At 41.7% G+C, this 27,267-nt stretch overlaps 1 protein-coding gene across 4 annotated transcripts in view; it reads right to left on the bottom strand.

Moving 5' to 3' along the window:
- The window catches only part of tmem50b (transmembrane protein 50B), a 40,569-nt gene extending 13,543 nt beyond the window's left edge, over nt 1–27,026 (bottom strand). The window contains exons 1-4 of one of the 4 annotated variants that reach the window (XM_033032557.1): nt 26,910–27,026; nt 13,290–13,458; nt 6,193–6,305; nt 3,125–3,192 (exon numbers count right to left, since the gene is read on the bottom strand). In XM_033032557.1, coding sequence (XP_032888448.1) covers nt 3,125–3,192; nt 6,193–6,305; nt 13,290–13,388 — 280 coding nt within the window. In that variant the 5' untranslated portion in view covers nt 13,389–13,458; nt 26,910–27,026. Of the gene's footprint in view, nt 1–3,124; nt 3,193–6,192; nt 6,306–13,289; nt 13,463–26,909 lie in introns of all 4 variants that reach the window. The other 3 variants (XM_033032556.1, XM_033032558.1, XM_033032559.1) reach the window with 3 other exon arrangements.
- Nucleotides 27,027–27,267: the final 241 nt, after the last annotated feature.

Genomic DNA, 27,267 nt, shown 5'->3' with positions numbered 1-27,267 from the left:
AATAAATAGCGATCATCAAAACAATTTACTTCTGGTTGCAACATCAATAGCAAGAACTGGCTTTTATACAGATGGAGACTTTCATTGAATGGAAGTTGTGTATATGTAACTATTGAGGAAACTTTTAGAACATAATGTAAAACAGGACAGGAATAGGCCCTTCAGCCAACGCTTGGAATCATGTTCCAAACATAATGCCAAGTCATTTATCAAGTCGCACAGATCTCCGCAGAACCCCACTGGTCACGGACCTCCAACTGAATAATGCCCTTCCACCACAAACCTGTATGCCATTTCTTCAGACTGAAGAAGGGTCTCGACCCGAAACGTCGCCTATTCCTTCTCTCCATAGATGCTGCCTCACCCACTGAGTTTCTCCAGCATTTTTTGTCTACCCTCCCCTCCTTGATCGCTCTTGTCACCTCTTCAAAAACCTCAAACAACATTGTAAGACATGACCTGTTGCGTACAAAGCCATGCTGACTGTCACCAATTAACCCATCCTCTTGCAAATGGGAGTGAATCCTAGCTTGAAGAATCCTCTCCAATACTTTCCCTACCACTGATGTGAGGCTCAATGGCCTATAGATCCCTGGATTCTCTCTACTTCCCTTTTTAAACAAAGGAATGAAACTGGCTACTCGCTAGTCCTCCGGGAGATTCATCTTAATACCTTTCCAGAGCCACAACACCATCACCGTCTCAAATTTTAACTGTCCTTTCATGTTAGTATTCTCCATGGTGACCTCACTGTTCTTCATGTCATTCTCCTTAATTAATGACTACATCTTGGGACCTGGTGGTAATTGCTTTATATTTCTAAAAGGCAGATCTACATAATGTTCAGTGTACGTTATAGTACAATGTATGAATGTTTCAACAAACTGCAAAGAGAATTAAAATGAATTTGACAATTTATGCGGGAAAAAAATGCACATATGGTTGTTATCACAACAGGACACCAGCGAGATGGACTTCAATAGTCTCCTTAAATATAAACTTCTTGTGTTTGAGTCACAGTTCCCACAAAACAGTACCCAGAGTAAATACATTTCCTCTCATGAGAAGTTGCTTCAGGGTCATATTTGTCAACATCTCTAAACTAAACTAAAATTTGAAGAGTGTGGTCTCATTCTAAAATGTTAACCAGTCATCATATTAAAGCACTTCTTTCCTGATGCTGATAGATTTGTACTTCACAGAAAGGGAATGAAAATACATATTCTCAGTCACTGCTTGATGGTTTTCTGGTATTAATTTTAAAATTTGAACATTCATTTAGAAGACAATGAGCCAAGTCCACCTGTACGTTTTCTATTAACATCAACATTATATGCAATTCAACATCACAGTGATATACATATCATCACCCTCAATAAGAAGGGAAAAGATTTTAAAAGAGATTAATATTTCTAAAGGTAAAGCTATTATAGTCATACGACACGGACCCAGGCTATTTGAGCCAATTTGCCCATGATACCCATCCACATTAATCCAATTTGCCCGAGTTTGAACCATACCCCTCTAAACCTTTCCTATCCTTGCACTCATTGGCGGACTGGGTCTAAAAATATTGGTTGCCAGGAGACAAAGAGGGCCCACCCACAACTACAATGCTATAATTTAGCAGAGGCCCACTTGCCATCACTTGCTATCACTTCATCAGGGGCCCACTTGCGATCGGGCAAGCTGACACCCTGGCCATTCCGCCATTGTTTGCACTTGTCCAAATGTTCCTTAAATGTTGTTATTGATCTTGCCTCAACCAGTTTCTCTGGAAGCTCGTTCCATATATATACAACCCTCTGACCCCCTCCTATTTGATCTTCAGTGTTTAACTTGCAAAACAGATTAGCAAAGGAAACAGCTAAAAAAAGCCTATGGTTTCCTTAGTGAGAACAAATGCAACTTACTTTCAATACCTCTTCAAATTCTGTATAGGAACAATTTTGGCCTTTAACTATTCAAGAGTGGTGCATACAGATATGACAAGAGATGGACACTACTTGTCAGCCTATAGCTGCATCAGCAATATATCAGACTAGGCAATCTAGTTAGCGATCTGACATGTTGAACACTTCTTTTCTAAAGATACATATGCACTCTTGGTCGACAGTCTCATTTTGTGACATTTACCCATGAAAATTAGGGCCAGGTGCTTTAGATTTGCTTTGACAATCCAAAAATTGCAATGTTCCATTCTCTCTTTATCTGGGAAATTATAAACAATATGCAAACATTTCTTCCATTTTATATAATTTCTTCTTTTTATCTTCTCTGCACTCTTTCTGTTCGTCCTCCAAAGCAAGATGTTATTTCCATTTTTTTTCCCCTGTTCCCTAGCCATTGAAAAATACTAATATTTCATTACTCCCTTTTCCACCAATGAACTGACGGGAAAAATACTACTCTCTTTAAGATCTCCAGTTAACGGTACAGCTGGACGCTGCCGCGTAGGCGGCCCGGTGCGGGGCGGAGACGGTGCTCCGGTGGCTGAGGCGACGGCGACCTGGATCCGGGGCTCGGCCGCGGGACAGTGGATGACAATGTCGGGAACTCGCAGGTCACAGGCTAGTGCCTGTTTTCCAGAGCTCCCGTTGCAACAGCTGCGTCCGCTGGACTGGAGGGCGGCAGCTTCGGCCACCCCCGGGCCGCGGAGCTTGAACCGCGGGACTGATACCATCGCCCGGTGGGGTATCGCCTCGGCGCAGAGGGAGAAGAGGGAAGAGACAGTAACTCTAGGACTTTTGCCTCCATCACAGTGAGGAGGTGTTTGGTGAACTCACTGTGGTGGATGTTAATTTGTGTTTATTGTGTGTTGTTATTATTACATGTATGGCTGCAGGCAACAGCATTTCGACAATAAAGGAAATCTAATCTAAAAGAACTACTGAAGCAGAAATCTATGTTTTAACTGGAGGTATATTTTTATTCCCACGCAAGTTCATGCTTCAATTACACAGCTGTTCTTAGCAATTTATTTGCAGTAAATTTAGCTATGCTCTGTGCAGTGAATCAGGATACCCATTTGCAATATACAAATGATTTGTTCTTTGTTAGGTACTTTTATTTTTTAATATTAAGTACAGTAATCTAAAAAGGTAACTAGCTTCATACAACATACCTGTTCTTCCCAAACATCCTTCACTGTATCCATCTCCTCGGACTTGCCCATTAGAGACAGCATTTATCCTAAATTAGAAACAAATTACAAATGTGGAGTGTAATGATAAAGTGTAATATGCATATACACAGTTTATTTTATCAGAAATTTGGCAATCCACATTGCCAGATCGAGAGTTATGGTAGCAAAGTGGTTAATCAAGAGGTCTGAACTGAACTGTAGATTTAAACCAAAGATAGACACAAAAAGCTGGAGTAACTCAGCAAGACAGGCAGCATCGCTGGAGAGAGGAATGGGTGACGTTTCGAAGGGTCTCGACCTAAACTTCCCCCATTCCTTCTCTCCAGAGATGCTGCCTGTCCCGCTGAGTTACTCCAGCTTTTTGTGTCTATCTTCGGTCTGAACTGACGACCCAGAAACTCAAGTACAGATCCACTAACAGTAATGGGAAAGTTACAAGCTAATATCTTGTTTTTTAGAACAACTATAAAAAAACATGTACATCGGGTGCACTAAAATTCTTTGGGAATGAAACTGACAATCCTTTTACAAAGTCACTCCCAAAACAATGTGGTCAACTCTTAAATGAATGGCCTTAGTAGGCCAAGGATGAACAATAAATGGTGGCTTGGCTAGTAATACATTTCAGTATATGACAGATGAGTGAAACAATTCATGCAGGAAAACCATGTGCAAAAAATCGTATCAGAGAGCTAGAGGTGTAGCACAGATGATCTAAAACACAGTTTATTCTTATATGCAAAATTACTGTCTCCATCTACCTTTTAAATGAACCCAGCGCATTTGGTTATCTATTAAGGCCATGCAAGATATTTTTTAGGTTAAGAGTTAGGAATAAATCCAGCACTTGATTTTAAATATTTTGAGCCTTTTAGGCTGTGGGTCGAGGAGCTTTTTTGTTCAGGTTCGTGACCCAACTCACGGAACTACCTGAGTTTTTAATATATTGTGTAAAAATATTATATAAATCATACCTGAAACTCGTCAAGAACAAAACCTGCACATTTTGTTTAAATAAGTAGAAAACTTCCAATTTTCCGAGTAGTGATTGTCCAATCAATGCACGTTTGACATTGAGGTCGGACGAAAAATGACCTATCGCGCGCGTTGTTTTATGGTCACTAGGCAGCAAGTACTCTGGGATCATGGCTACCTCCTCATTACATCAATAGCAATTGCAAGGTTTCCAAGGATAAAGGTAATGCTAACCTTGCTGATCATTTTGTTTTTCAATTGATTTATCTTTATAAAGTAATGATGTGATGTGAACTATTAAATAAAAATAATAAATAACAAATGTACAGCTAGGGTTAGGATTAGGGTCAGGGTCAAGGTCAGGGTCAGTTGGTCGGGCTTGTCGGTAGGCCGATGGATGCTGTGGAGGATCGATCGGGCAGTCGGTCTGCCGGTGGATGGTGAGAGTGGTCGGAAGGCCTGCGAGTGCTGCGAGGGATCGGTCGGGCTGCCGGCCCGCCAGTGGATGATGCGAAGGGTCGGTCTCACCCATTAATTAGACTGGTTCAGGAGCAAGACCTCTGCGGCAGTCTCATTCAAAAAACACACAATTATATTAATTATATTATTTTAATGTAATATAATTATACATAATTATATATGATTACAGTCATATTCACAATATATATATATATATATATATAGTATAATAATATATAGTTTAAATAGACTGCAACATGGAAATAGGCTCCCCATGGTGTAATATGGGCACTGGACACTAGATGGCGCTTACTTTTTTGATCTCATTTTCTAATTAATTAATGTGCAACTTTTGGCACTGACAAGTTATGACTTCTTTCTCAATTATATTTTATCTAAATCTGTGCAAAATTTCACGTAGTTCCAAGACGTGGGTCATGAAAGTTGATTTCTCAACACATTTTTGATGCTCGGCCCACAGCCTATTTGCAAACAGCCTGCAATTGTGCTGGAATAGTTAACTTTAAAGACTATAAATTAATTTGTCATGTAGCTACTATTTGACACCTTTTAAAAACTGATGGTTATTGTTTTCCAATCTTTCATCATACCTTCCGACAACTAAAGATTTTTCTCTAGACATGGCTCCAGGACTTACCAAAAACAGTTTACTGTTTTACTTGTGGCTACCTCTGATCTGAACACGTCTGGTAGATTTGTCCAGAAGCAATTCAGGAAGAAACTAGTTTATAGCACCAATCTCAACCAGGAATATCCCAAAAAGCCTTTAGCATCCTTTCCTCCCCTAATTTAATAACTGATAGATGTCAGGAAACGCACATGCCAATTTGTATATAATTATCCCCGGTAAAAGTTCATGGCTTAGGTTATTATTGTGACATGTACCAATGCACAGTGAAAAGCTTTGCTTTACATGCTATCTCAACAGATCAGATACATCATACGTAGTCTGAAGAAAGATCTCGACCCGAAACATCACCCATTCCTTCTCTCCAGAGATGTTGCCTGTCCCGCTGAGATACCCCAGCTTTTTGTGTCTATCTTAGATTCAAATTAGTTCAAACTCAAGTACAATAGATGGGGCAAAGGGGAAAATACATGGTGCATATAGTTATAGTTGTCAATATTGTAGCATATTTGTTCCACTGACTAAGTCTAATGTTCTCAATGGGAGGAGGTGAATCGAACAGCACTCTCGATTATGGAAGGAAATTATCTGACTATTTGGTAATGTTGTTTAGGATGGATAAAAGTTGGCCAGGGCACTGGAATGGAATTCCTATTACTTACAATAATGATATTAAAAAAGTTTTATATCTAGGAGTGTAGACACATCCTCAGTTTGAAATCTTGTTCAAAAATTACGCCTTCATGACATCAAATGGCAACCTAAATTTTCCGCTCATTGCCTGGAGCATGTTTTATATCCATAAGCTTCTTACTCTATAGCAGAAGCACAGCTATAATGCTGTACATGACATCAACACAGTTGTGTTCAGACTTGGGTTGTTAACCTGGAAAAAATAAATTCATAAAGCACATAATGAAAGCTAAGACAAGTGGCAAAGCATGGTATTTCATTGGAAACTTACATGAAAAAAGCTATGGTTGACATGACTCCACATGTGTGAAAAGCATGATTCATATCTTTGTTTGTTGGATAAACAATTGCAGCATCTATGATAATCCACCAACCTGTAAAAAACTACAAACAAAAATATAGCATATTAAGAGATCCAAGCACCCAAATGACCTATTAGTCCTAGTCAGTTAAATGGCATCAATTGCAATCATTTACAACATTGGGTAAAATTACAAGTCTAGATTAAAAGTTAAAAAAATTTACCTAAAATCTAAGTAACAAATTCATTGTTCGGTTTGAAATATTCCCTCACATTCCCTCACAAATTTTCCCAGAAACCTGTTCTCCACACATTCCCATCAACTCGCTGCTCACTGCTCACCTGGGATCACAATACCCCCACCCCAGTTCTCATGCTGTGATCCTACAATCATGTAGGATCAATGCTCACAATGCTCATATTGTAATCCAGTGTTCCTTATCAAAGCAAGTACTTTAGTGTGATGTGTTTAGTTAAATTAAAATTTCCAAATAGTCAAATAATCTGCCAACATTCCACTGTAATCTCTAGATCTTTTTGCCATCCTTTGCACTCAGCTAGTGTACCTAATGAAAAAAGATGACGACTGAAAAAAATAGCGGGGGGGGGGGGGGGGTGGGGGGGAAGATGGAAAGAAAGATATTGACTTCAATTAGCCATGACCACTCAAAAATAAAGGAATATCTAGAATCAGTGGCACTGAGAATTGTTACTCGCTTTAACAAGAACATCTAGAAAGTCATCAAAAACCGAAGCTATACACCATCTCCCATCTTGTCTAGCATGTGGCAGAATCAGCGAATCCCACATTAGCTTAATCTGCCTCCTCACAACCCATAGAACTGGTGAAAGCAACCAAGCAACTGCCTGGGGGGAGGAAAGCGTTTAACGCGAGTAAAAGAGCCCAGGCAAAGAGAGTCATTTACACTTTAAGTAATTTATTGAAATTATAATTGAATAATTAGGCCGTGTTGTACAAGATGAATCCACACCCAAAGTCTGGCATCAAGAGTCAGAAGTTTAATAAATCTTACTTTTTCGCTTCTACAATGAAGTTGGTTCTTGGACTGCAGCTAATACACATGGTGGAAGGCAATCACATTTTTTTCCCAAAAACTCAATTTTCCCCATGATTCATCCGTACAGAAAATAAATCTCTTTACAATATAAACATACAGCTTGGCCTAAATCCCCTTTAAAATGATTGGTCCAATTCTAATCCTATTTTTTTCATGTGTTATAAAAAATGAAAATTTCTTCTGTATTGTTAGGGTGACTCAAAGAAGTTCAAAATCATTGCTAAAATAAACAGTCATTACATTTACATCACAGGGAAAAGGTAGATTCCTTTAATCATTGTCCACAGCTAGAATGAAGCAAAACAAACAGGTGATCTGTTACTCCTGCAGATTAGGTAATAACAGGGCACTTGAATTCTTCTGCCTCTTCATGTCCATATAATTAATCAGACGCTGCATAGTCTCTCAGAGCAGAGGTGCAAACTTAAATATTCAACTCACAACTTCATGACTTGGAGACAACAGCCATTTACCACAGATGCTCTCTTGACTAAGTAGTGGCATTTTCACCTCAAGTCAGACATTTGTGGTCATCAATTTGTTCAGGAAAAAAATACCAATATAATTAGTCAATAAATATGGTGGGTTTTTAAATATAGTAAAAGTTTGGTCCCACAACATAGATTTTACAAGAGTAGCAAGCTATTTTTAGCCATTCTTGCTAAGATGTTTGGAGAGATCAATGGGGCACAGTTATGACTTGATCTTTGAGAAAGACTTCATGCTCAAGGTGTAAAGAAAAGCTTGTAGGTGCATTATTTCCATGATCCTGACACTGTTACCTCTTAGAAATGGAACAAACAACTAAATTTGTCCTTCGAACAAATGTGCATGTTTACCACGGAAATAGTGTTCCTTCTCTTTTTGCATCCATCTTCGTGTGTACTAATTAGATCGCTCCCTTCCTGTTCACCATCTACACCTCGGACTTCAGATATAATTCGGAATCCTGCCACCTGCAGAAGTTTTCAGATGACTCTGCAAATGTGGGCTGCATCACTGAGGGGAGGGAAGCTGAATATAGAGTCTACGACTTTGTTGAGTGGTGTGGGCTGAATCACCTGCAGCTCAACACCAAGACCAAGGAGTTAGTTGTGGACTTTAGGAGGAGAGGAACACCCCTGTCCATCTCCATCAATGGTGTGGATGTGCAGTTGTGATGTGGAGTACAAATACCTTGGAGTTTACCTAGACAGTAACTGGACTGGTCCAGGAACACTGAGGCCCTGTACAACAAGAGACAGAGCCTGCTGCACCTTTTGAGAAGGCTCTGCTCCTTCAACATCTGCAGCAAGATGCTGCAGATATTCTACCAATCGGTGGTGGCCAGTGCCATCTTCTTCGCTGTCGTGTGCTAGGCAGCAAGGCGAAGGCTGCGGGCGCCAACAGGATTAACAAGCTCATCAAGAAGGCTGGCTCCGTCCTTGGGGTGGAGTTGAATTCATAGGAGTTGGTCTTGGAGGGGAGAATTTAAAATTGAAGTGTTGAATCACTGGAATTCTCTACCCAAGGGTTGTGGAGCATAGATCACTGAAGTATTTAAAGAGAATACACATCTTTGAATGATCAGAGGCTATGGAGAACTGACACAGAACGGAAATGAGCCCAGGGGCAGATAAGCCATGATCATTTTGGTTAGCAGAGCAGGCAGTTTATTCATGCTCCTATTTTCTTGTACGCTAATACTTATACTGAAAATTTGTATTCTCCATCTTACATTCTAACTTTTATGTGCATGGAGTCAATCTTGGATTCTGGTACGCAGATCTTCTGTGGGGTTCTCCAGGCACGTACAAGAACATTGTTTTGTTTTTAGGAAGGGGTTCAATTCCAGAATTGCTTAACTGGCCAGTCTAAGTCTTTGGTACACAAAAATGCTGGAGAAACTCAGCGGGTGCAGCAGCATCTATGGAGCGAAGGAAATGGGTGACCTTTCGGGCCGAAACCCTTTTTCAGACTAGGTTTTGAATGTTCAACACACTCAAAACTATCAATTTAATAAAAGGTAAGCACTTCTGGACACAAAGAAACCAACCGCAATCAATTCACGTGCATACCTTATTTCTTTGCTGCAAGTTTTCTCGGTTCAAATGAACAGAGACCCTGTTCCTGCCAAGCTGTCAAGAGGTCTAAATTGGCATAGACTTTCATGTCCATTACCTAGCATAAATGCTAAGGCTTTGTCACAAGTCCTTACAATTAGCTGAGCAATACAATTAGCAGCTGTAAGTGTGACCAGAATACAAGATGACAGCTACTGCAAACTCATACAGTATTTACTGCATTGCACAAAATAGTTCTGTCAACACTTTAGCAATTATTATACACTATATCCGACACTAATGGAAAATCTGAAATAGCCTATTTGTATCAAAAATATCAATGCAGCTGAATAGTGTCCCCTAATTGTCACCAGGGCATGGCGCACACGCCAAATTTCCTGAGCAGAGCAACCTACTGCAATAATGACAAGTGATATCCAGGAAGATGAAGAAAGTTTGTCCGGGAACATCCTCAAAATGTCCCTCAGCAATCTGGAAATCCCTGATTTGAGATCACTCTAACTGGCAGGGAATGTCCTGGAAGATGTTGAGCACTTCTAGCCTTTCTTAGGGAGCAAGTGGAGGTCATGCAAATAGTAGAAAGAAGTTGCAACAAACCAATCAAACCTCCCCTCTGTGCCAAACTCCCTCATTTGTCCCACCTCTGGTAGAGACTAATAGTACTCATTAGTTACCCAAGAACAGAAATAGAAGCAGGTTATTCTCAACGTGCCTCAGAAGGAAAAAAATCTGTATGGATGATCTATCGGCAGAGCTCAATGGGCTCAATAAAGCAAAGCAAGAATTTCATTGTCCTATACAGGGGCACATGACAATAAACTCACTTGAACTTGAACCTGAAACGCCTATTTCTGTGCTGTATCTGTCAATGACTTTGATACAGCATTTGAAATGTTACAAAAAAGAGTAATAGCAAAGGAAAAGTCATGGTTTTCTTTGGGTAATCTTAATGTTTCAACAGAATGGAAATATCGACAAATGCCAATATTCAATTTAACTCATACTTTTGTAAATTGTATAAAAATTAAAAATTTCTGGACGGATATTTTAAAAATTATTTCTGAAGTTGTTAATATCCAATTGGATCCCGACCCAAAACTAATAATATTAGGAATATCAGAACAAAGCCTAAAACTTGCAACAAGCCAAAGAAATGTCCTTCATTATAGTATAATAATTGGGAAAAAAATAATATTAAAATTTTGGAAAAGCCCAACAACCCCCACAATTAAAATGTGGATTATGGAGATGTCAGAGACCTTACATTTGGAAAAAATTAGACTTGTCTTAATCTATAAATGGAGACCATATTCTCGCAAATAATTCTGGTTTGTCAAACCAGAATTATTTGTGAGAAGGTACACAAAAATGCTGGAGAAACTCAGCGGGTGCAGCAGCATCTATGGAGCAAAGGAAATGGGTGACGTTTCGGGCCGAAACCCTTCTTCAGACAGATTTGCGAGAATATGGTCTCCATTTATAGATTTTCTGAAAGGGTAAATTGGTCCAGCACGGAAGCCTGACTGAAACTTGAATCCAAGATTAGATGAATAGTTACGTTTTATAATCTACGGACCTATCTCCTAAGCTGCATTATTGGTCATTTATTCTATTTTTTCATCTTATTTTAAACTTTCTTTCTATCTATAAACAAAAATAAACAATTAGAAGCAATTAATATGTAATTGATAAACGAGGACCCCAGCTATTTTGATAGCTGGGACCCCAGCTACTAACAATATGTAATTGATAAACAAAATGTGTTTTGATTACGATATGTATATGCTTCTAATAAAAAAATATTATACAAAAAAAAAGGAAATGTTAAATCTATTTAAACTTTGTGTAAAAGGAAAATCGTGTTTTTGATTTATACATAAAATTACCTGCCAAGTATAACTTTACAATTTTGAAATTGATTTTCAACTATATTCTGAGGGGAATTTAAGAGAAACACTGAACTGAAAACTAACAGGACTAAATTAAGGGTGAGGAATATAGATTACGTAACTCTCAAACCAAGAAAACCTAGAAAAGTTTCCTCTTAACAGGAAACTTAAAACAGAGCACAATTCATTCAAAACATGGCATGGAAGAAAATTACTTTTCTTTTGTGTCTTTTGGCTCCATCTATTGGCTATAGAGCTAAATAACTTCCTCAAGATTTTTTTGTTCAATTTCACCCCAAGTTCAAATTACCTGCAGACAAATTAAATAAATTAAACAAACTAAAATAATTTATTTCTAAACTATAATATGGTGGACGGACTCTAATTCAGTCATACAAGATCACTGTAGGGATTTACTGGGCTGACCATGTGAGATAGTTTCCTCAGTGCGGCTATTCGGGGAGCAAGGACTATATTGAAAAGATGCAGAACCAGTCCTTTAGATTAATGAGAAATGTCTTCACTTGGATAAATTATGTTTTGCCAATTCTCTGCCCCAGACAGCTCGATGCAAGTCATGCAAGGCTGCAAAAGCCTCAAAATCTATTGGCAAGATGTGAACATGTCAGTCAGCATGCTCTTCGAGGCTAACATGCCCAGCACTGAGACCTTAATTACATTCAGTCAACTCTGATGGGAAGGCATATCAGTTCCATGTCCATAGCTAGAATCAAAAGACCTCACTATTCTGAGCTCCATCACAGCAAGAAATTTCCCGGTAGACAAAGGAAAATATTTAAGGATGTTCTCAAAGCATCCTAGAAAATTAACTGTTATGTGCCTACAGATTTGTGGGAATGCCCAGCCCGTGACAGCTCAAAAAGAGAGGCTAATTTGCACCATGAAGAACAAAGTCCATTCATTAAGAGGGCACAGAAAAGGCCAACATAAGTGGTAAAAGGAGTGCACAATTACCCAGTCCATCTGATACAAAAGAAAAAGGCATTCAAGACTGAAGTGGTTAGATGTTTTGAGCATAAGGGGATCAAGGGAAATAGGGATAAGGGAGTAAACTGAAAAACATAAAGGATCATTATGGTCGTATTCATTTGTAGGTCAGGCTCATATAACTCATTCTGAAGACGGGCCTCGATCCGAAACATCACCCATCTCTTTTATTCAGAGATTCTGAGCATTTTATAGACAATAGACAATAGGTGCAGGAGTAGGCCATTCAGCCCTTCGAGCCAGCACCGCCATTCAATGTGATCATGGCTGATCATCCCCAATCAGTACCCCGTTCCTGCCTTCTCCCCATATCCCCTGACTCTGCTATCTTTAAGAGCCCTATCTAGCTCTCTCTTGAAAGTATCCAGAGAACCGGCCTCCACCGCCCTCTGAGGCAGAGCATTGCAGACTCACAACTCTCTGTGAGAAAAAGTTCTCTGTTCTAAATGGCTTACCCCTTAATCTTATACTGTTTAAATTAATGAACACACCTGTTAAAAGCCTTGGAACGGGTTGCTATGTTAAAATACTATATTAATACAAGTGGTTTATATTGTCTTGATTGCATCTTATGGCACCGTCATTACAAGATTTTTTCACGATAAATTCAACTCACTGGTTCATAAATATCAGGATATCATGATCTGTATTTGAAGAATACATTTTATAATAGGACAGGTGAAAATAATTGGGATGTCTTGCTCACATGTATGAGTTGATTGGCTTGAATCAGATATTATCCTGCTTTAATTTCATAAGTTAAAGTAGCAGTATTAAGCCATTCGGCCCATCATGTCTACCCCACCATTCAATCATAAAGTTATTTAGTAACTTGTCAGTTTCTTTGTTGAACTAAATCTTTCCCTCACAGCTCATTCTCCTGCCTTCTCCCCATAACCCCTGGCAGCCTTATATAAAAATCAAGAACATTCTAATTTTCTCTTTCTAGATGATAAACAGCATCTAACCATTGTAGGGCTGAAAACAAATCAAAAATGATTACAATTTAATTTATTTTCAAAGCTTACCAGCACTCCGGCAACTATAGACGTGACAGTATTTCTGCTCTCTCCCCAATCAATACATTCAAATTCCGGCCAGCGAAAATTGTCCAGGAACCCTGCCATCCTGAAGTTGTTCTTGAGCCCTTCCACTGGATGTTAAAGATGTCTTCAGCTTTCAAAACCTTTTTAGAATCTAACTGAAAGAAAGATAAACAATTCTTATTGCTTTTCCAAACAGCCTACCCCATTTCATAGTCATACAGAACATTCGTGCATTCGGCCTAACTCGTGCATGCTGACCAAGATACCACATCTAAACTAGTCTCATTGGCCCGTTAGGCCCGTAACCCTCTATATCATTGTTTTCCATGTACCTATCCTAAGGGTCTTTTAAGTGCTGTTATCGTATCTGCCTCAACTACCTCCTCTGGCAGCTTGTTCTATATACCCACCACCCTCTGAGAGAAAATAATTGCCAATCAGGTTCCTATTAAATCTTACCCCTCTTTTAGGGACTGCACTCAACATTCATAAATGATGGAGACAGACAAATAAATGAAAAACAAAAGAATGCAGATGCTAGAAAACTGAAATAAAAACAGAAAATTCTGAAAACACCCATCAGGTTAGGCAGCATCTGTGGAAAGAGAAACAGTTAATGTTTGACTTAAAACCTTAATTGTTTCTCTTCATACAAATATATAATGACCAACTGAGTGTTTTCAGTAATTAAGTGCATGCTTCACTTTGATGCTGACCATTACAGAGATGTTGAACCTGGAGATAATAATGCATGGCAGCAGTTTAAAATGGTGAATGGAGTATATTTTACTCACAATGGTCATGTTGTCCCTCTGAGGTCATAATGACGTTGAAAATAACAATGGTCGGACTCACAATGAGAATTGTGGGCAACGGCAGAAAGAAAGTGACCACATCTTTCCTGTTCTACGCTCTGATTCTAGCAAACTAACCAAATATCCATAATAAGCTCCACATCAGCTGGTAGATTACGATGTCCACAAAAACATTTAAATATTCCTCATTCAAATAATTGCTATTGAAAGAACAATTGCTAAAACAACCATTGCTATTTCAAAGGAACTCTCTGAACTACCAATCCTTAATAGATTCAAAATACTATACAGCTGCAAGTAAAACCAAAACTAGGAAGCAAGGCAGTCAAGGGGGGAGGGGGCTGAGGGGGGAGGGGGCTGGGGGGGGGGGGAGGGGAGGGGGGGGGGGAGAGTTCTAGATGTGGTTGAAACTATGGGGATTTGCATCCCAACCACTCCAGCCTGAAGAATTTAGAGGAAGGTTGAGGTTTCAAAGGAGATCAGGGACTGCTCTCTTCTTTGTTCCACTGAAAATGGCTCTCACAACTTACCTGACCCAATACATCAAGGTATAGCAAGGACTGTAAGGGACCCCATGCAAGGTGAAAAGCAGTGGCGTCTGCTTTTTGGTCAATACTTTGTGAGGCACTGATCTGAAGGTCATAGCTCAATTCTGCTCCATTAACCTGCCATATCTATTTATAAAATGCCATCTCGTTTATTTAATGAGGAACATCAACTCCACCATTCTGTCTGCAGTCTGCATACCACCACCCTAAGCCAATGCCACGATGACACTGGACGGATTATATTTAATTATCAACTCTCTTGAGACAGCAAACCCTGATGCCCTGTTAATCAGCGCTGGCAACTTCAATCAAGCTAACTTCAGGAATGTATTAACCAAACACATGGATAGGACAGGTTTGGAGGCATTTAGACCAAACAGGAACAGGTGGGACTAGTGTAGCTGGGACATGTTGGCCAGAGTGGGCAAGTTGGGCCGAAGGGCCTGTTTCCACACTCTATCACTCTAAACACCATCAGCATGTTGCTTGTTACACGCAGGGTGCTAACACTCTTGACCACTGCAACACCACCATTCTGCACGTTATCACTCCATCCATTGCACTAATTTCTGCCATTCTGAGCAGCTGTTGGTACTGCTCCTGCTGGCTTAAAGACAGAGACTGAAACATAAGGCATCAACAAAAAGAGTGGTCTGTGGAGACCAAGGGTCTGCCTTGAGTCGGTGGACTGGAACATGTTCAAAATCACTTCATCCAGCGTAAAAGAGTAAACTTAGTCATGTTGATGATTGCATTCCAACAAAGACAATTAGGGTTTATTCTAACCAGAAACTATGTAGAATAGTGCAGACCAAAAATACGATTCGGCCAACCACTACCGCCATATATGAAGAATATTGTGACATTCCATTCCCAAGTAAAGGTACTTGCTCTGCAGTCTTATATTAAATAAATCAAGATGTTTTTTAATGCCAGTTTGGAATATATTAATGGACCTTGACCATCAAATATTTTTGAAGTATAGTCACTGTGAAAGTAGGCAATAATAGCAGCTGTGTATTGTAAATACAACATTCTTAGGAAAACAGATACAAAATACAAATGATGAATTGCACAGATGATCTCAGACACTCCCAAAAGCATTTATGCAAAAATACATGGTCTCACAAAATGTACCACAAAACATTGAGAATATACTGTTCAAAAGGGAACTGCAGATGCTGGAATATCGAAGGTACACAAAATTGCTGGGGAAACTCAGCGGGTGCAGCAGCATCTATGGAGCGAAGGAAATAGGCGACGTTTCGGGGAAGGGTTTCGGCCTGAAACGTCGCCTATTTCTTTCGCTCCATAGATGCTGCTGCACCCGCTGAGTTTCCCCAGCAATTTTGTGTACCATTGAGAATATACTGTTTTGAGCTCATGAGTCCCAAATGAAAAAGGAACCTGCTTTTACATTATAGAGTCTGTTGGCTAATACTCGATTTTCTCCCCAATAGCCTTACAGATGGGCAAGATCAGCACATGTATGCCCCAAATGCTTATGGTATTTCAATTCAATTATTACTGAACTGAAGGTACCAGCAGCTACTTCATGTACGTGTTGGTAATGTCCTCAAAGTTCAGATGGAGGATGTTTTTTCTCTCTATTAAGCATAAGATTTAATAAATATACTATATTGTATTATTCACGAGAGATAACTGCTTTAAAAGTCTGAATCAAAGTGAATTTTAAAAGCACTTGCATTTCTTCAACATTACTTTTACACTTCTTCAGAAATATTGAAAATGCGTGGAAAAATGCAAATAAAGAATGTTATAGTTATTTTTATTGCTAAGAAAGCGTGAATAATTTAATGGAGGAAAGAGGAAGAGGCAGAGCAAAATACAAATATCCGTGTAATAATTCCAGTTGCTTATGTTCAAAACATTATTGCAGTAGTTTGATACATCTTGCAGGAAACACCCATTGACAGTCAGTGACGCACTATTAAACCAGTTCTGGAAGATGCCTTAAGTTGTTAGTCATCACATGGAAAGGATGAGTAACCAGAGGAAGTGACAACAAAGAACAGGCCGGGCACAGAAATATGTAACTCCTGTTCAGACCTGTGAATTTTGGACATGAAAAATGTCTTACAAAGAAGCATTTTTTTAATACATGATATATTCAGATCAGGTAGAAATGAAAGAGACAAAAAACTTCAAAACTTGGTTTTATCACAAAACTAATACACTAATGAAGAAATCTATACACATGACTACATTTGTAAGCAGTTTTCCTTTATTTGTTTGCAATACAGGAAAGCAAAAACATACAAGCACATGCTAAAATGAACACAGCATCTTTTTCCTGCCATAGTATTTAATAAGTGTCGAAACTTTGACTAATCCTCACATCCCCCGACTTCCTCAGAAATTTATGAAATTTATCTCAGCCTTGAATACAAAAACTGGGTATCTGTATCCCTACCCCTGCAGAAAATAAACTTCTTTACTCAGCCCTACATATCCAGTACCATAACTCCAGCTTACCACATCATACTACATAAAAAATATTTAACATTTTGTTTTTTAATTAACCACACAATTAGGATGAAGGACACTGTCCGCATACTGCACGTTAAACTATGCGCCACTGTGTGATTTTTTTAAACTCATGGTTGCAGTCAAAGTTGATACCTCTAAATGCATCATCATAATGCAGTTCTCTTATGATCTTCTGAAAATTCCTTAATTCAGTTGTTACCTGTCACTGCTTCCTCTGGCTAAAGATATATATACAAAATGCTAACTGTACGAGGTGGAGCTCGGCGGAATGATTTGTGTGCAAGTGGGACTAGTGAAGGGTCCTTTTCTCTATGTTTAAATATCTGGAGACCCTCTAGGTTGGGATTATAATGATACATTGTCAGCAAGTATTAAATGCAAATAGTGGCCACAGCAGGCACTTCCACATAACGGCCCGGCCCAGGGAGCCCTTCCGTTCACTGATCCTGCCACCATCATTCAGAGTTAACACCATTGTGCACATCAGTGGAAAGATCCAGCAGCCTGGTGGAGTGATGAAAGAAGAAGTCATAGTCTGAGTACAGGACTGTTTACAATCATTTAATGTTACTTCATTTCATCAATGGGATATGTGTAGCCAAGGTATAATGCACATGGATGGAAAACAAAAGCCTCAAGAGAACCTAATCCACCAGATCACTATTATAGTTTATAGATACAGCGCAGAAATAGGCCCTTTGGCCCACCAAGTCCTGCACACTAACACAATCCTACACACACAAGGGGCAATTTACAATTTTAACAGGCCAATTAGCCTGTACCATCTGTGAAGTGTGGGAGGAAACCGGTGAAAATCCACACAGGTCACGGGAAGAATGTACAAACTTTGTACAAACAGTACCCGTAGTCAGGATCACCCCCAGCTCCCCAGACTCAGCGGTCCAGCCTGAAGGGTTCTCCATCCACCGCATGGACCGTACCCTGGCATCTGGGAAAGGGAGAGGGGGCGTCTGCCTCATGGTCAACTCTGCGTGGTGTTCCGACGTGGCAGTCCTGTCCAACTCCTGCTCTCCACACCTGGAACATCTGGCGATGAAGTGCCGTCCCTTCTACCTCCCGAGAGAATTCACCTCCGTTATCCTGACCGCGGTCTACATCCCACTCCAGGCAGACGTCCGTCTGGCACTGGAGGAGCTGCACGCCGTGGTCAACAAACACCAGACGTCTTACCCCGAGGCATTTACCACCATTGCTGGGGACTTCAATAAGGCGAACCTCAAGAAATCACTCCCCAACTTCCACCAACATGTCTCCTGCTGCACCAGAGGACCTAACACCCTCGACCACTGCTACACCACCATCAAGAATGCCTATCGTTCTATCCCTCGCCCTCACTTCGGTAAATCCGACCATACCGCGGTGCTGCTTCTTCCTGCCTACAGGCAGCAATTAAAGAGCGCACCCCCAGAAGTGAGGACAGTACAGAGCTGGTCAGGGGGGGGGGGGGGGGGGGGGGGCAGAAGGAACAACTCCAGGACTGTTTGGAGTCTGTAGACTGGGCAATGTTCAAGGACTCGGCAACGGACTTGAACGAATATGCCACAGTCGTTACAGACTTCATAAAGAAATGTGTGGAGGACTGCATCCCTACAAAAACCTTCCGAGTGTTTCCCAATCAGAAACCTTGGATGAACTTTGAGATCCGCACTCTCCTGAAGTCCAGACACAGGGCATTCACCTCCAATGATACAGTGGCCTACATGAAGACCAGATACGACCTTGGTAAGGCCATCAAAAAGGCCAAAAGGGACTTCTGCTCCAAACTGGAGGACGAGACAGATGTTCGGCAGCTGTGGCAGGGCCTGAATGCAATCACCTCCTACAAGGCAAAACCAGGAGGCAGCTCGAATGTCGGTATAACATCACTCCCTGACGAGCTCAATGCGTTTTACGCACGCTTTGACAGGGAGAATTCTGATGTGCCTTCCCGATCCCCCATTCGCTGTGATGGCATTTCAGTCTCAGTCACAGAGGCCGATGTCAGGAAATCCTTCAGAGGGGTGAACCCCCGAAAAGCACCTGGTCCTGATGGTATACCCGGTCGTGTTCTAAAAACATGTGCGGACCAACTGGCGGGAGTTTTTACGGACATTTTCAACCTCTCACTTCTGAGGTCTGAGGTCCCCACCTGCTTTAAAAGGGCATCAATTATACCGGTGCCCAAGAAGAGTAAGGTGACGTGCCTCAATGACTATCGACCAGTGGCACTAACGCCGGTGGTGATGAAGTGCTTTGAGAGGTTGATCATGGAGCAAATCAACTCCTACCTCAACAAAAACCTGGACCCACTGCAGTTCGCGTACAGCCACAACAGATCAACGGTGGATGTGATCTCACTGGCCCTCCACTCCGCACTGGACCACAAAAACTCATATGTCAGGCTGTTATTCATTGATTACAGCTCGGCATTTAACACAATCAGCCCCTCCAAACTGGTTACCAAACTCGCAGAACTGGGTCTCTGCGCATCCCTCTGCAACTGGATCCTCGACTTCCTCATCCACAGACCACAGTCTGTTCGTATTGGTGGAAATGTGTCAGCCTCGATAACAATCAGCACGGGAGCACCTCAAGGCTGCGTGCTCAGCCTCCTGCTGTACTCACTCTATACCCATGACTGCGTAGCGAACCACAGTGCGAACTCCATCATCAAGTTCGCTGACGACACCACTATTGTGGGGCGTATCACTGATGGGGATGAGTCAGAATACAGAAGAGAGATCGAGCAACTGTCCATATGGTGCCAGCGCAATAACCTGACCCTCAACACCAGCAAAACCAAGGAACTGATTGTGGACTTTGGAAGGAGTAGGAGGGGGACCCACAGCCCCATTTATATCAGCGGGTCGATGGTTGAAAGGGTCAAGAACTTCAAATTCCTGGGCGCGCACATCTCTGAAGATCTTTCCTGGTCCGAGAACACTAACGCAATTATCAAAAAAGCTCATCAGCGCCTCTACTTCCTGAGAAGATTACGGAGTCAGATTGTCAAGGAAGACTCTCTCTAACTTCTACAGGTGCACAGTCGAGAGCATACTGACTGGTTGCATCGTGGCTTGGTTCGGCAATTTGAGCGCCCTGGAGAGGAAAAGACTACAAAGGGTAGTAAACACTGCCCAGTCCATCATCGGCTCTGACCTTCCTTCCATCGAGGGGATTTATCGTAGTCGCTGCCTCAAAAAGGCTGGCAGTATCATCAAAGACCCACACCATCCTGGCCACACACTCATCTCCCTGCTACCTTCAGGTAGAAGGTACAGGAGCCTGAAGACTGCAACAACCAGGTTCAGGAATAGCTACTTCCCCACAGCCATCAGGCTATTAAACCTGGCTCAGACAAAACTCTGATTATTAATAACCACTTTCTGTTATTTGCACTTTACCAGTTTATTTATTCATGTGTGTATATATTTATATCATGGTATATGGACACATTTATCTGTTTTGTCGTAAATGCCTACTATTTTCTGTGTGCTTAAGCAAAGCAAGAATTTCATTGTCCTATACAGGGACACATGACAATAAACTCACTTGAACTTGAACTTGATAGAACCCGGATCTCTGGCAGGCAGCAAATCTACCACTGCGCCATCGTGCATGCCTCATTAAGTGGAGAAGACATTGATTTTGAGTTACCAATGTGGATAGACATTGCATTCTCATGATACCCACCTTTCATTCAAGTTCAAAACAAACTGCTTGAAATACATGCTAGGTTTAAAGGGTTTGCTGAAGCTAAAATTATATTTGATTAAATACCATTCTAGTACAGGCCATTCTAGTACAGGCCTAGTGTTGCAGACATCCAAAAGTCAATTTTGTTCAATAGTCAGAAGATTAACAAAAAATACCTGATATAGTAACCACAACACATTGGCACAGGGTAGCATTGCTGCCTTTCAGCGCCAGACAGCTGGTTTGAATCTGACCTTGGGTGCTGTCTGTACAGAGTTTGCACATTCTCCCTGCGACCGCGTGACTTTTTTCCGGGTGCTCCGGCTTTCTCCCACATTCAAAAGATGTGCAGGTTCGTGGGTTAATTGACTTCAGTAAAATTGTAAATTGTTATAAGTTCATAAATTGTCCCTAGTGTGTGTAGGATAGTACTAGTAGCGCAGACGTGGTGAGCCGAAGGGCCTGTTTCAGTGCTGTATCTCATCTCAACTCTTAAGGCTAACGATATCTTCATAGTATTTTAATTAATATTATCAAAAGCACTCAAAACTGATAAGAATGAACTATTATTCAAAGTTGGGGAAGAGTAGAAACTAGTCCTGCTTTTATAGGAATTAACGTTTACATCAACCATTTAAATTTAATAATATCAAGGGAGCTTGTTTGTAAGTATAGGTATCCATTAGTCAGTATTCTTAACCTGGGGATGGTTTGTACAGGCAAATCCTGCAATGCATACCGATGGTGCCCTGCTTTAAAAAAAAAAACACCTCCATCTCTCTACTCCCCCACCTACCTGGTCACAGAGAATTCCAGGTGGATTCCGAGCCCATCCATTCATAGGCAAGCCAGCATTTAGTGGGACTATTAACAAACGCAAAAAGTTTAATGAATCACCTAACTGAGATAAGGTTAGTGCATTGTTTAATTGTGTTAATCTAAATATTAACAAATGTAAGCAAATTTTAAATTTGATTCAAATTGTTACAACCGATGGGTTCTATTTAATTTTGTTGATTTCTATTCAAAACTAGACCAGGTGCGGACCCGTTGGGCCCGTCCTCCAAGACAATATTCCATTACTCACCCATAGCCCCCAACTGCGCAGGCCTGGCTGACGGGTTCCTGTTCTGACGCCAGAGATCCCTGTTGTGACACGAGTCACGGTTACCCTCCCCAACTTGCGCAGGTATGGCCTGAAAGTGGGAGCGCGACTGTGACGTTTTTAAAGTTCAAAATGGCAATAACCTGTAAAATATAAGATCAATGTGAACGCATCTCACTCTCCCTCTTCAGTTCCCTATTCCCCATCTCCATTATCCTCCCTCTCCCCACCCTCCACCAAACCTCCTCTGCTTCCTCCCCTTATCCCCCTCACTCTCCTCCTCCCTCTTCCCCCTCCCCTCCTCCATTACCTCACCATCCCTCTTCCTACCCCTATCCTCCTCCATTACCCTCCCCAGCACTCCCTCCCCCTCCTCTTCACCCTCCTTCTTCTTTCCTCTCTCCTCCTCCCCCACTCCCTCCCTCCCTCTCCTTTCCCCTACCCCCAAGTCAGTCACTCCCTCCCTCCCTCACCTCTCTCCCCTCCCTACCCCCCTCCTCTATCCCCCTGCTCCCCACTCCTCACCTTCGCCCTATCGCACCCCCCACACTCCCTCCTCACCTCTCCACTGCCCTTCTCTCCCTCTATCCCCCACTCCCTACCTTCCCTACCCCCCTCCCCACTCTCCCATCTCACCCCCACTTTCCCCACCCTATCCTCCTCTCCCTCTACCCCCTGCTCCCCACAATGAAAATTTTGATTTAAAACAAAATGAAATTCTCAATGGAAATCGCGTTTTTTCTTTAAAATAACCTATACACAATGTTAGCTGTTAATGAAAAGGAAGAATTTGATTAAAACTGAGTTTTTTTTGGAATAAAATCAATGTCAATGAAAATCGAGATTTTTTATGTAAATGAAATTTGTGATCCCATTGTGCCCTCATTTTGACGTCAAAGGCGGCTACCGGGCAGGACAAGTGGAAAAGTGGTTTGAAAAGTGTTTTTTGTAAAGTTTAAAATGTCAGTAATCTGTAAAATATAAATCAATCTGAACGAAAGTTGGTACTGAACATCGCAGGACAATGGTGAGTAAGGTGGGCCAAAAATTGTAGCGCTACCGTGTACCGTTTTTGCGGCGTTTCCGGAACTCACGCACATGCATGCATACAAACAAAAAGGATGAAAGTTTTAGTAATATATATATACACTAGACCAGGTGCGGAGCCGTTAGGCCCGTTCCCCCGAGGCAATATTCCACCACTGACCCATAACCCATAACTGCACAGATGCGGCTGACGGGCTCCCGTTGTGACACCAGAGATTCCCACGAGTCATGGAAATCCTCCCCCAATCGCACAGGCGCGGCCGGCAAGTGGGAGCCCGACGGCAATTTAAAAAAAGTAAAAAATGGCAACATGTAACATATAAGATCATCTTACTCTTACTAAGAACGCATCTCACTCTCCCTCTTCAGTCCCTTATTCCCCTGCACCATTATCCTCCCTCCCCAATTTCTCCCCAATTGAATTTCTCCATAGTAAATTCAAAGCTTTCCTGTTGGTCATCAGTCATCACCAACTAGAAGACATGCTATCAAATTGGGCAACTATCTTTGTTTTATTCCCTTCTTCCCTCTCATTATGTTCCCGGGGACAAATTCAAAAATCTGGATGCAGTTTACCCAGGGCCAGATTTAGATGAAGAGAGGCCCTAGGCTATTCCACTTGTGAGGCCCCTCACAACCCCCACCCCCACGACGAGAGGAAGATGGAAGAGTCCACCAGATTGACACCGATGTGTAGCCGGGTGTGGCCAATGAGATGAGGGCTGGAAAGCTGCACTTTTTATTTATTGCCAGTGCTAGTGTCGAGTTATCGGCTTAAAACACTACTCTGAAATGGAGGGCAAGGAAAATTACTGATGTTGTTTAGAGACTACATTGCGTTGTGACAGCATATGTAAGAAAGGCCTATGACAGTGTCAAAAATATTATAAACCAGGCCCGTACGAAGCTTTTCAAAAAGGGGGGTGGCATGGCAGGATTACAAGAATTTTATGTGAAATAATTACATGCAGCGCATATCACAAGTGCGAAGCTCAAAGTCCCTTGCGGCCGGGGTCCAAGGCCTGCTTAAAGGCCCTGGAAGCTCTGGGGTTTTAGATGCTCTCTGGTACATTCTGAGCCTAATTTTGGATCACTTTTGCACCAAATTTATGACGAATATTTCAGAAATAATTTTGGTTGGGTCAAGAGTAATGAGTGGTTGGAATGGGATGATTGGGATCATTGTTGTATACATTATTTAAAATCAAGAATTGAAGCAGTCCTTGTTTTAATAATCAAGTTGTATTGAAAAATGTTATGTAAAATGGTATAAAGGAGCATGCAAACACTGCAAATAAAATACTGCACGTTTTTGCAGTAAATAAAACCTTTTTTTAGAAAATGTTTTGTTTGTTGATTTGATTGCCTGTTACTGTTCGACTGTGTTAGTGTGTGCACATTAAAAATATGCTGCAATGAAAGTTGCAAACTATGGAATTCATATTTTTCAGTATTGTTATCAAGGAAATGAAAGCAGTTCCAAATGTTTGATATTATTCATATGGAGGAGAAAATACCAATTGCCCTAAACCTACCTACATATTGTAATCCACAAAGATAATCCCCTTTCCCTCTCCCCTCTCCGCACCCCTCCCTCAACCGAACTCTCCCTCCCCATCCCTCCCCTTCCCCTCGTCTCTACACCCCCTTCCCTCTGTATCAAACCCCCACATTGCACCCTCACATCAATCCCCCTCTCAATCCCCCCTCACCCCACCTCCCTCCTCATCCTCTCCCCCTCTCACATCCCCCCTCTCTCTTTCTCCCTCCCTCTCCCCTCTCTCCCGCCTCTGTACACTCCCCCTCTGTCTCAACTCAACGGGCCCATTGCGCACTCGCGGAGAGACAGCGTAATTTTGCGTCGTTACTGCATCACCGGCTTCCCCCAACTGCGCAGGCGCGTATGATCGCAATTTTCCCCCCCAAAACTTACAGCGGGCCGGAACCAGAATTTCGGGTAATTTCCGTCAAAGTGGAAACGGTGATAGCGCTCCAATTTTTTTCTCTTGGGATTTTTTTTACTCTCGGAAAAAAACCCACCGTGGTCGGAGGCCCCCCTGGATTTTGAGGCCCTAGGCTTCAGCCTATGGAGCCTGTAATTAAATCCAGCCCTGTCGAGGCCCCCCCTAGATCTCGAGGCCCTAAGCTTAAGCTTGTGAAGCTTGTACGTAAATCCAGCCCTGGGTTTACCCGAGGAGCAAAATTAGGAAACAATGCTATACTTAAGCGACAATGTTTGTAACTTTCTTCCACTCTTTGAGTTCCTGCCATCCAGCCCCTCCTGCTCTACTATATCTTCATCTTATTTCTTCTAAGGCAGTGGCTCAGCGTGGAAACTGACCTGCATCCATTTCAGTTCTACGGGCTCTAGATGACTGAGAGAACCATAAACTGTTCCACAGATGGGACAGAAGGTATCTTTATTATCACAGGGCATTGTACATTGGGACAGGTTGGCAGAAGGCCTTTGTCTTGTGGTTATTGAATACAAGTCCCATCACTTAATACCCTTCAGTGAACAAGACAACTGTGATTTGGAGCAGCTCCTTCAACGTTGTGTTTAAAGATTTTTGTCTGCATACTGATGATACTATATGATAAGCATTTGACAATGGGCTAATTTTTCATCCAAAATGTTTTCATCCCTGATGACACCACACTCCCTTAATAATACACTAATGTATTTGTGGTCTACGCAAGAACAGTAGCAAGTCAAACAGACACTTGCTATTACTGCACTTCACTTATTAGTTAGTCATCCTCATTGATGTAAAATATAAGTCCATCCTAATGTGCTCATAAATGCTGCAAACCAGTGTGAGAAAAAAGTGTCAAAAGGAAAATAAAACATTTGCGAAAAAAGATAGCATGATGGTATTGTGAAAATTGATGTTTTAAAGTAACATTACTTCCTTCTTTTTGTTTTGACTTCCTGATAAGCATGAAGAAATTAAATTGCCAATCAGATCATCTTTCATCCAGAAAGAAATCTTAAACACAAATTCTAAAAAAAGTAGCAATTGAAGAAGCAATATTGTCATTGGGCCGGTTACATAGAAATGTGACGTCCAACAGCAGTCATTCATCGAGACTGCAGAATCTGGAATTATGATCAAAGAACAAACTGTTGGAAAAACTCAGCAGGCCAGGCAGCATCTGTGGATGGAAGATAACATTTCAGGTCTACACCTTCCTTCAGATGAACGATCTCGACCCAAAATTTAATCTAATCTCCCTCCACAGATGCTGCCCGACTCTCCTGAATTCCTCCAATAGTTGGTTCTCAGCTCAGCAGCCATCTCTTCTCATCCAGTGAAGGTGGCCAGAGTGAAGAATGTTACAATTGTTATAATAGTGTTATAATTCTTACTTGCAGCAGCACAACAGAATATGTCAACATAGTACACTGTTAACAATGTAATAAATGAGAAAATAAAAGCTAATACTAATAACTTCACACTGAGGGGTGCTTCTGGCCACAGAAGAGGCACATGGTTACCCTTCTACATTTCCTTGGTCATCGTCTGCTTTGATCGGTCGTTTTCACACCTCATCTCTAGTCTCCACCCCCCCCCCCCCCCTGACTCTCAGTCTGAAGAAGGATCTCGACCCGAAACGTCCCCCATTCGTTCTCTCCGGAGATGCAGCCTGTCCCGCTGAGTTACTCTCGCATTTAGCGTCTATCCTCGGTGTAAAGCAGCACCTGCAGTTCCTTCCCACACAAGGTTACTGCAGGCAGTGCTGCAGCTTCCCTGACAGTCACCAACCGCAAGGCTACACTCGGCATCTCTCCTCTCAAATCTTAAGCAACTACCATTTAGAAATACGTTACAGCCACTCAAATGTATATTTGTAATAGTGTTAAGGTAATTGTACGGACCTGACCTCGGCCTCCTGAAGGCGAAGCCCACATCGAACCAGCTCCTCGGCACCTTCCTGTCCACCTGAAGTCCCGCCTCCGCATCAAACCCAAGCCCAACCCCCTCTGTGTGATTGACGGCACCCTTCACCAATAGAAAGCGTCCTTCACGCCCGGCGCCAATCAGTTGCCGCTTCTCAGACACGTTTGTTATCCTGGGCCACGCTGGATGGAACAGGCGCTGTGATTGGCTGCGCCGCGTGTTGTCGCCTGGCAGCGCCTTCATTCGCCTTGAGGCGATGCGGCGCAAGCGGGAGAGTGAGTGAGGTATTAATTGTTTGCTGTTTAAAATACGCAGTCCATGCACGTCCAGCTACTA

Source organism: Amblyraja radiata, chromosome 14 (assembly GCF_010909765.2).
Source record: "Amblyraja radiata isolate CabotCenter1 chromosome 14, sAmbRad1.1.pri, whole genome shotgun sequence".
Taxonomy (NCBI): domain Eukaryota; kingdom Metazoa; phylum Chordata; class Chondrichthyes; order Rajiformes; family Rajidae; genus Amblyraja; species Amblyraja radiata.
This window is presented reverse-complemented; position numbering and strand designations above follow the sequence as displayed.